The 10,889-nt window shown below is 34.2% G+C and overlaps 1 protein-coding gene across 1 annotated transcript in view; it reads left to right on the forward strand.

Annotated features, from left to right (window-relative positions):
* Positions 1-9,114, forward strand: part of LOC114646556 (cAMP-dependent protein kinase type II-beta regulatory subunit) — an 81,396-nt gene extending 72,282 nt beyond the window's left edge. Inside the window, exons 7-11 of the mRNA XM_028794810.2 lie at positions 142-243; positions 1,089-1,163; positions 4,298-4,366; positions 7,740-7,872; positions 8,271-9,114. Coding sequence (XP_028650643.2) covers positions 142-243; positions 1,089-1,163; positions 4,298-4,366; positions 7,740-7,872; positions 8,271-8,404 — 513 coding nt within the window. The 3' untranslated portion in view covers positions 8,405-9,114. The remainder of the gene's footprint in view (positions 1-141; positions 244-1,088; positions 1,164-4,297; positions 4,367-7,739; positions 7,873-8,270) is intronic.
* The last annotated feature ends 1,775 nt before the right edge of the window (positions 9,115-10,889 follow it).

A 10,889-nucleotide genomic window follows, 5' to 3' on the forward strand; every position in this document is an offset into this window, starting at 1 on the left:
GAAAGTAATTTTACATGTTGTATCTTACACAAAGCAGCTATAAAATGATACTTGTAACCAAAAGATTAAAGAGTACAAACTGAAAAATAATGTTATAGTTTTATTGTGGTGCACTGAAAGTTTTTTAATTTTTTTTTTTAGGATAGATTAACATTCCGAAGAATTATTGTGAAGAACAATGCTAAAAAGAAGCGAATGTATGAATCGTTTATTGAGACACTTCCATTGTTAAAGTCATTAGAGGTTTGTGCATGTTTATTTAAGGTATATTTTATGTAATGCTTGCTAGATGGTGCTATTATGTTTTAACTCCATGAAAACAGGACGTAATCATGCTAAGGTTACTGCCTTTTTGAATTTTTGATTTTCCCTGCAGGTTAGTACAACATTTTCTCCTTGCACTCTGATTTCTACATAAAAATTCCAAAAATTATGAATATTACTGTGATGGTTCGGGTTTGCTCCATGCTACGTTGTCACATCCGGGAGCTCTTCATCAATAGTCATGTACTGAGATAAACCTGGCAAATGAAGACACACACATTCAGCAAGGGACTGGTGCAAAAAGTTCCAGTGCTTTCATTAAAAACAAACAAAAAACAGATACAGTTGGTTCAAATCGTTCCAAAAAATAAAAAAAAATCATAAAATAAGTGAAAATTGTGGAGGTTAAAAGTCCAAATAAATATTTCCATAAAATGAGGTTAAAACACAAGGGAGAACATTTTCTTTAAAAACCACAAGCCTCGGATTCCACAGCATGAGGGGATGCCAACCAGAAGGTGCAGACAACCCTTTGATCTTGTTCAGGCACCAGTTGCCAGTCCATTAATCATTACTTGGTTACTCATCACTATTGCATTGACAGATAAATTGTCCAAGTATGAATGGATTCAAATATGCAGTATAGTTGAGTGTGCCCTGCCTTGAACTGCTATATGTTTCTGCCTCTACTCAGTGTGACTAGTTCCAGTTCACCGCAACCCTGAAACTGAGATAGTGGGTTCAAAATTAGATAAATGAGGTGGCTTTTATTTAACTGGTGCTGTTTAATATAGTTTAACCTATCTTTGTTTTCTCTTTTTTAGGCTTCCGAAAGAATGAAGGTAGTTGATGTAATAGGATCGAAGACTTACAAAGATGGAGAACGAATAATTGCTCAGGTTTTATAATTTTATTGCATTTTTAAACCTTTTGTTTCAAGTTAATTCCTTAAGTAAAATGTGGAGTGAATAAGTTATTATTAGGGCTGTTGAACAATTAAAAAGTTTAATCACAGTCACTTGCAAAATGTGATTTGATTCCCGATTAATCATGTGTTTAACCATGGCTGGTCAGCAATGTCTTGTAGTCTCCTGGGCAACTTCTTAGGTGCTCATATTGCAAAGACTTGTACCTTTCATTTAATTCCATAATATCTGACACAGTTGTCCTATATGAAGATATTACATAAGAATTGTCAGGCTTCACTTACTGATGTCTCTAACCCATGTATCTTCAATTATTTTTAGAGGTCTGCAGTCTGATATGATATGTTTTGCAATAAATAGCAGTAGTTAATTATTTAGTTTGTTTTATTCATAAACATAAGCTCAGTTGTACATTTACGGATGGTAGTCTCTTACAGATTTTGCTGCCTATTGCTAGTTTTTAACACCAGCATCATGCATGTTTTGCTCTCAAGTTATAAGCCAATAATGTTTTCCTTCTGTAGTATTTAAATTTCTATTGACAGTTTTGTCCTTTGAACTATATGGGAGAGTTTTAAATCAAAAGTAAGCAACATAAATTTCATTGTTCTCAGCCATCGTTAACAAAATAACTTAGATCAGGTGTTCCCAAATTTTAAGTCAAGGACTCCAAAAATGTTGTACCATTTGGCCAGATCCTCACTAATATAAAGCCAATGCTGCAAAGTGGATATTGGTTACTGCCAACAATAGTCACACTGCATGACTTTGTAAAATACTATTCCTAATAAGACAAATTCTTAACTACAGCAGACACACAGTTGACACATACTGTATGTGATTAAATGCCATGCAATATCATTAAGCCAGGGGTTTTCAACCTTTTTCTTGGAGTACAACCTCCAGGAATTTCAGTATAGGAGTCAGGTGGAAGGTGCTAAGAGAACTGTCTTCATCGTAACATCAACAAAACCAAGGAACTGGTTATTGACTTTCGCCACACCAAAGAGCCTCTATGTCCAGTAACTATTCACGGAGTGGATGTAGGTGTGGTCCACTTTTACAAGTAGTTGAGGGTCCACATTAATGCCAGGTTGCGCTGGTCTCAGAACATGGAGGAACTATATAAGAAAGGACACAGCAGGCTCTTTTTCCTTAGTAGACTGTGTTCCTTTAATTTAGGAAGTGACATCCTTCACATCTTCTGTGACTGCCAGTGTGATTTTCTATGCTGAGGTATGCTGGGCTGGTAACATCACTTCAAGAGAGAGCCACTGAATCAAAAATTAAAAGGGCAGGCTTCGTTATGGGACATACTCTGGACCCCTTGGATTATAAAAAAATCTGAGAGCCATTATGAACAATGTTTCACATCCTTTGTCTATCACACTAACACTGAGGACTTTCAGCCAACAAAATTATTCAGCAGAACTGTGTGAAGAAACACTGTTGAGGCTTCTTTATACCAATAGCAATACTTCTACCTAATGCCTCATTGTGACTGTGAAAGCCAAGTCAAAATTTGTTTTTCTTTTGATTTTTTTTTTGCTTTATTTTCATTCCATTGTGTGTTGTGAAGTACGTGTGTATATTTATTCATTTATCTATCTATAAATTTATTTATTTGAAGAGCTTCTGTAAAAAGCCTTATTCCCCCTGGGGAAGAAATAAAGTTTTATCTGTCTGTCTAATATTTCGAAGTACCACCATTTTCTTTCAGTCTTAAATTGTTAAGTATTAAACTGTTTCTAGACTCTTACTAAACTCTTACTATTAAACTCTTAATAGAAGTGATCATTTCTTAACTCCCTCCCCTCACAGATTGTTTTTTGTGTGGTTGTGTATGTCTTGTAGTTTTTCTTCTGTACATCAAAGGTTTTTAATTAATTATTTTTTAAAATAAGAACAGTAGCATGGATCCATATTTTTAATTTTAAAAAAATGTGTAATTCCATATAAATCCAGATCAGCACAAAAATAACTCAAGTTACAGTATATATGACTTCAAGTTCAAAAACATGAAAATAACTGTCAGTTGTGAAGGTTGAGTGTCTTTATATTTTATAGTGTCATTGTTGTTGAGGTCAGGTTCCAGTTTTGATAACTGTAAACCTGTTCCTGCCTTTTTTTAAGGAAGGATGTAGGTTACCAGGAATGAAGGTTAGGAATCTAGGTTACCAAAATTGGCAACTCTCTCTCAAACAATAGACTTCTGTTATTGATTAGCATTAATAACACTATAGTGCGTGTTAAAAAAAAAATTATTACAGTATTAATAATTGTTAAAACCCATCTTTTTTCTTCATTATATTTTGCCTTAGTCTGCAAATTTCTAAAACTATTCTAAAGATAATAGTAGAAAAACAAGTTTACCAAAACTAAAAATCTTGTTGGAAGACTGGACCTGAGAGTGAGAGAGAGAGACACGCTCTGCCATGAGGGGTGAACCTCATACTATGCACAAAGCTCATTACAAAACATGTTATGAATTTATTAAATATAGTTAAACTACATATACTCACTCATAGCAATTAATCAAAGCAAATGCAATATAATTATCAGGCTAGAAACTAAATCTGTCTATGGTTATCTGTAATATCTGTAAAACTAAATAAATTGCGGGAAAATAATAGATTTTTTTTTTTAAATCATAAGACATTGTGAGATAACTCAGTATGCATGATGGGAATAATCACAGAGAGAAATAAAATCAACATCTTTACAAGAACCACGGTAAGATTTCTCACAGTAAGCCTGTGCAAGTTTGTGTCTGGGTCTTTACAGGAGGTGATACACCATCTAGTGTTTGCTTTGATAACTACAAGGACTGAGACCACAGTGATTTTAAGGGATGTTGGGGCAATCTGTGTGGCAATGAATCAAAATCTCACAAGAAACAGTTAAATTGCTGTGGGGACAGGTGGATTTCCTATAGTCTCTCCTATGTGATTTAAGCAAATTTGGTGAATTTTCTTCAAGTAAAGTCCATAAATATGTATTACTTATATTTATCTGAACAGCATCTGAAATTTTAATAAATACTTGCTATATTTCACAGAGCCAAAATAGGATGCCATGTTGTTAAAACATTTTTTTCCTTCTTCAAGGGAGACTTGGCAGATTGTTTTTATATTGTGGAGTCTGGTGAAGTTAGAATTACTATGAAGCGTGGCAAGGTGAGACATATAGTTAAATTACTGATAATTTAGTTAATTTAAAATAGTAAAGCAATACCTTGTATAAAAATAATTCATATTCATTTTAAATAAGTAATAACTGTCTGTATAAATTGCACACCTTAAATGATTCACCCTGAGCCAATTTACAATATAATTGTAATGTCAGCTTAACTTTAATATCTTTGAAAAGTGGTACATAATTGCTATCACCAGAGAAAACTCACTTGTACAAGGGGAGAATGGGTAAATTCCACTCATACTCTTTGCAGGCTACAGCACAGTATTTATTAACTATTGTAGCATCAAAAGTGATCACCAAGCTCCCATGTGTAACTGGGTTTTGGCAGACTCCAGAGTGTGCGGATTGGTGGCATCACTTCCTCTACACTGATCATCAACACAAGTACCCTGTGAATTCCTTACTGCACTCTTTGCTCATCTGTGATTATAACTGGTAACACAGCTCCAGTTCCATCATAATATTTGCTGATGACAGCACCATCACAAGCTTAACCACCAATTATAATGAGATAGCATACAGAACAAAAATAACCTTTTATATCACATTTTCATACAAATAATTTAGCTCAGAAAATTCCACAAATAAATATGTCTTCTGAGACATTTGTTCCAGAACAGCAATCTTCAATTAAATTTCAACAAAGTCATCTTGGTTATCGTGAATTAGGCTCACCAATGCAATTATTTCTCAGATGTCTAAGGAAAGCCAGGAATGTTTCCATCGGTTGCACAGAGGAACCCATCCTTACCGTCTGCATTGCAACTTGGTATGGCACCTATTCAGCTCAGAAATGCAAAGCACTAATGGTGAAATCAGCACAGAATATTACTAGTACTTGGGTCCTTTCTGTTCAGTATATAAAAAGCACACACTTCTTTTGAAAGACAAACATAATAAGTCCCTCATGCATCCTTTTAAACTTTAGTAAACACCACTAGATTCTTTTGCCTCAGATAATGAGGCTACTCAAGAGCTGATCATTCGACTACTGCATGAATATTTCTTGTACATATGTCCTGCTGTTTCTTGTAATTTATAGTGATTTATTCATTTACTTTTGTTACTACTATACTACTAGACATACAAGAAAATATGTCAGTTTCTGTGTAAAATTTGAGCATGAACTTGAAGTTTCAGGCAACAACACAAGTCTTCTTAATGCAGCACATGAAACATAACCAACTTTTTCAGGAGTACACCTTCAGAAATGGGGATTGAATTGCCAACCTTGTTCTTTCAATTTCCATTCCTTTGCTACTACTCGACTCTGCCTGCCCATAAAGAGTTATTGCTCTTTGTAAAACCTGTGTATTAGTTTGTACTTTTTCTACAATATTTTATAAAGGTGTTCATGATCTAGGATACTGTGTTAAATAAAGAAGTTAACAAGCATGTGGTTTTGGAGATAAACGGTTTTATTACATATAAGTATTATAAATAGTTAGTAGATTTTCAATCATAAGAGTACTTTTTGGATAATAATAAGTATGAGCATAGGGTACATGTAATTAGAAATAAGTAAATATGAACTTTCTAAAGAAATGCATATTTTAATTATTTGTGTTCTGGGTTGGTAGGGTGGCAGAAAAAGTTAAATGTGAAATAGGATGACCAAGACATTTTGCAGCAAGAATTTGTAATATAAGCAGAATGAAATTTAAAAACAAACAGATTATCTTGAAGATAGAGAGGATGATCTGAATCTGTGTCATTGTTGCCAAACTGTTGCAAGAATATTATATTTTATTATTACTTATATTTTGCTTATAGTCCTTTTGCATGTTATTACTGTGCTTTAATAAATAAGCTAAATTTAATATTAATTTGGTCTAGATTCCAGTTTTTTCAGGTTGAAGACATTCAGATGCTTGCTGGGTTGAGGGGGTAAGAAAGGTTAGGGATTTTAAGTATAGGTCTGTGAGACAATGGCATTTAACAGGTAACCAAACATGCTAAAGTTTCAACACCAGCTGCTAGGACCTGAAATTCGGAACTGCAGGGCTCCAAGGTCACCACTGTCTCCTCATCTCTTACCTATTAGCCTGGGAAAGAGAGACAGATAACCTGGGAATTCCAGTAGGCCCAGATCTAGACACTACATAGAGATGGAAAGTTTTCACACAATTTTTTTGTGCATTTAGAATGGCAGACAATTTTATTTTTGTGGTCATTATTATTAGCAAAGCATAAATTACACATGAACAAAGTAGTACACATGCAGTAAATGTAGTTATAAAAACAGGAATAGATAACATTATAAAAACAAACTCCAAAAGGTGTCCATATCTACAATTCTAACACTAAACTGACAGAGAGATCAGAAATAAACAGAAACGAGTAAACAAAAAATGAAGCACATAAAAAAAAAAGAAATTAATAAGTCAGGAAGTGTAACTAGCCGATTAACTGTTGAATCCAAATTTGTTGGGGAACAGTCAATGGTTTGAAAACTAAAAACAATTATAACAGAAATGTCTAAGGGAAGGTGTTCTGAAAAACATTTACAACTTCTAATATCTAGTGGACAGATAGATTCATATTTTAAGTACATTTTTAGGAGGTTATTAGCAATAATACAATACATACCAGTAAACTGCTGCTTGTTATCAAAATGTATAATTACAATATTGTTACATACTAAAGATTAATCAGTAAACACAAACTTTGTGTTCAGTGTTAAATATGACATTAATCATATACCATGATAAAGGTAAGACAGATGCCAAACAGACATGTTTTCACTTTTAAGTGGCTTAGTTTCTCGTAAGCACTGCTGTTTTACTATTAGCAATTCCATTAACCAGTATTCAAAAACAGAATCTCTAGTCTTTTTCTTCTCCTGCCAGTATAATGTCATTGGACTACTGTAGATTTTTTTTCATAGAACTTTATTGTCATTTGAATAAATCACATTGGGTATGTTGCTAAAATGGGTTCTACATTTGTACTGATTACAAATAGTTGTTTCAAACAAAAAACATGTATGTTAAATGTCTTTTGTTTAAAGCAGAGATCAGGAAGGCTAACAAAATTACTTAATTAAAATTCAGGCCAGTTTTCACAAAAGGTGTTCATTGCTTCAAATATATGTACTGTATATTGTGATTTTTAAATGTTCTTTTAAATATTGGATTTTTAAATTTTAACATTTTACTCACTGATCCCCATCCATTATAATTTTGATTATACAATTTAGGAGTAAATTCAAATGGTGTTTGATAATGGAAACTTCAGTTAAGCTGTTAAAAAGCACAGAAAAATCAGAATGTACATTTTAAAAATGAAATCTACTGTTTATGTTAAGTTTTTTTTAAAAAAAGAATATTTTAGGATGATTTCTCTTTTCAGATTAAAGAAGATGGAGATGGTGCAGTTGAAATTGCACGTTGCACAAGAGGACAGTATTTTGGAGAGCTAGCTTTGGTAACAAATAAACCACGAGCTGCCTCTGCTTATGCCGTGGGAAATGTCAAATGTTTAGGTATGCTCCTGTATAAATAAGCAGAAGAGCATTTATGTTTCTGCTTTTTAATTATTCGTCTTGTTATAATATAAATGGTCATGTTGATTTTTATAATTGTAATTAAAAACTTTAATAAATTATCATTATTATTAGCAAGTGGTTCTTTAATAATAAATAAGTTCATACACCAGATAAATGTTAATGATTTACTTGTTAATGATTTACTATATACATCTGCAATATTTAAATAATTACAGTATGTTTACTTGTGATATTTTATAATGCCAGGCAACAGATTAAACTTGAAGAAAAGATTTCTTTTTGCTCCATAACAGGCAATCTTTATAGCTTTCTGTTACAGATATCTTACAAGAAACAGAAAATTAGTAATGCTTATTCTTGTGTTTTTTGCACAGTTATGGATGTGCAAGCTTTTGAACGATTGCTGGGACCATGTATGGAAATCATGAAACGAAACATTGTTAACTATGAGGAACAGCTAGTTGCACTGTTTGGTTCTAATATGGACATAACTGATTCCAGTGCATGAAAATCACATGAGGTTTTGGAAGAAAAATGAAGAGTTGTTCCGGGGAACCTTTCATCTGTGTGGATGCCATTCATCTTTTCAACATACTACTCTGTTTTAAACTTTTAAATTATGCTGTAATTATAGTAAAAAAAATCGCCACACTTCTAGAAATATGAAGAAATGTTTTGGTTTAAGGTATATAACTAATTTCTTTTTAAGCATTAGTTGAGGAATTATTGTCTTGTTTAAAGCTCATCCTGTTGTAATTTTTAATAATAATACACAGATAATCTGGGATTCACTTTTATGAGAGGTAGGGTATACAGAGCAAAACACTTGCAGACTGTAAAGAAGCAAAATACTGTGACTTTCTGTAAAGCATCTCTACAGTTAGCTTTTTAATATGTGTATTTTGTGCATTTTTTTTTTTGCTTTGTTTAACAAATTTTGAGAGCAGCGGCCATTGTCCTTTCCCATATTCTGCTAAGAATGAGAAAACAATGACAAAAATAGTAAGATGATTTACTTATAACAGTCATTTAAATAATGCCTTTAGATAGTTTAATAAAGTCATATATTTATTATTAATTATTCTAACTTGCAAATAGCAAGTATCATTCAGTTAACCCAAAGAGTTCATTCATATAAATTGAAACCAAATGCTTCTCCTAATAAAATTGTTGAAAAATGTGCATTTTAAATCTGATCTGGAAGCAGCATGTGAACAAAGGTAGAATATATATATATATATATATATATATATATATATATATATATATATATATATATATATATATATATATATACAGTGAAGAACATAAGTATTTCAACACCCTGCGATTTTGCAAGTTCTCCCACTTAGAAATCATGGAGGGGTCTGAAATTCACATTGTAGGTGCATTCCCACTGTGAGAGACAGAATGTAAAAAAAAAATTCAGGAAATCACATTGTATGATTCATACAGAATTTATTTGTATTGCACTGCTGCACATAAGTATTTGAACACCTGAGAAAATCAGTGTTAATATTTGGTACAGAAGCCTTTGTTTGCAATTACAGAGGTCAAACGTTTCCCGTAGTTCTTGACCAGGTTTGCACACACTGCAACAGGGATTTTGGCCCACTCCTCCACGCAGATCTCCTCTAGATCTGTCAGGTTCTGGCGCTGAGCAACATGGAGTTTCAGCTCCCTCCAAAGATTTTCGATTGGATTTAGGTCTGGAGACTGGCTAGGCCACTCCAGAACCTTGATATGCTTCTTACGGAGCCACTCCTTGGTTATCCTGGCTGTGTGCTTCGGGTCATTGTCATGTTGGAAGACCCAGCCACGACCCATCTTCAGTGCTCTGACTGAGGGAAGGAGGTTGTTGCTCAAAATCTCACAATACATGGCCCTATTCATCCTCTCCTTAATACAGTGCAGTCGTCCTGTCCCCTTCGCAGAAAAGCACCCCCAAAGCATGATGTTTCCACCCCCATGCTTCACAGTAGGGATGGTGTTCTTGGGATGCAACTCCTCCTTCTTTTTCCTCCAAACACGGCGAGTGAAGTTTAGACCAAAAAGTTCTATTTTGGTCTCATCTGACCACATGACTTTCTCCCATGCCTCCTCTGGATCATCCAGATGGTCATTGGGAAACTTCAGACGGGCCTGGACATGTGATGACTTGAGCAGGGGAACCTTCCTTGCAATGCGTGATTTGAAACCATGACGGCATAGTGTTCTACCGACAGTGACCTTTGAAACTGTGGTCTCAGCTCTGTTCATGTCATTGACCAGCTCCTCCCGTGTAGTTCTGGGCTGATTCCTCACCTTTCTTATCATCTGTAATACCCCACGAGGTGAGATCTTGCATGGAGCCCCAGTCCGAGGGAGACTGACAGTCGACTTTAGCCTCTTCCATTTTCTGACAGTTGCTCCAACAGTTGATCTATTTTCACCAAGCTGCTTGGCAATTGCCCTGTAGCCCTTTCCAGCCTTGTGGAGGTCCACAATTTTGTCTCTGGTGTCTTTTGACAGCTCTGTGGTCATGCCCATGGTAATAGTTGGAGTCTGACTGACTGTGGGGTGGACAGGTGTCTTTAAAGAGCTCAGAGAGGTACTACTAATTAAGATTACTAAGTGGAGTAGAGGTGGACTTCTTAAAGGCAGAGTAACAGGTCTTTGAGAGCCAGAATTCTTGCTGATTGCCAGGTGTTCAAATACTTACTGTATGTGCGCAGTGCAATACAAATAAATTCTGTACAAATCATACAATGTGATTTCCTGAATTTTTTTTTACATTCTGTCTCTCACAGTGGGAATGCACCTACAATGTGAATTTCAGACCCCTCCATGATTTCTAAGTGGGAGAACTTGCAAAATCACAGGGTGTGCAAATACTTATGTTCCTCACTATATATATATATATATATATATATATATATATATAAACAGATAAACAGATTATATACAGTTTATACACATATATATATATATATATATATACTGTATACTGGCAA

This window comes from Erpetoichthys calabaricus, chromosome 1 (assembly GCF_900747795.2).
Source record: "Erpetoichthys calabaricus chromosome 1, fErpCal1.3, whole genome shotgun sequence".
NCBI lineage: Eukaryota > Metazoa > Chordata > Cladistia > Polypteriformes > Polypteridae > Erpetoichthys > Erpetoichthys calabaricus.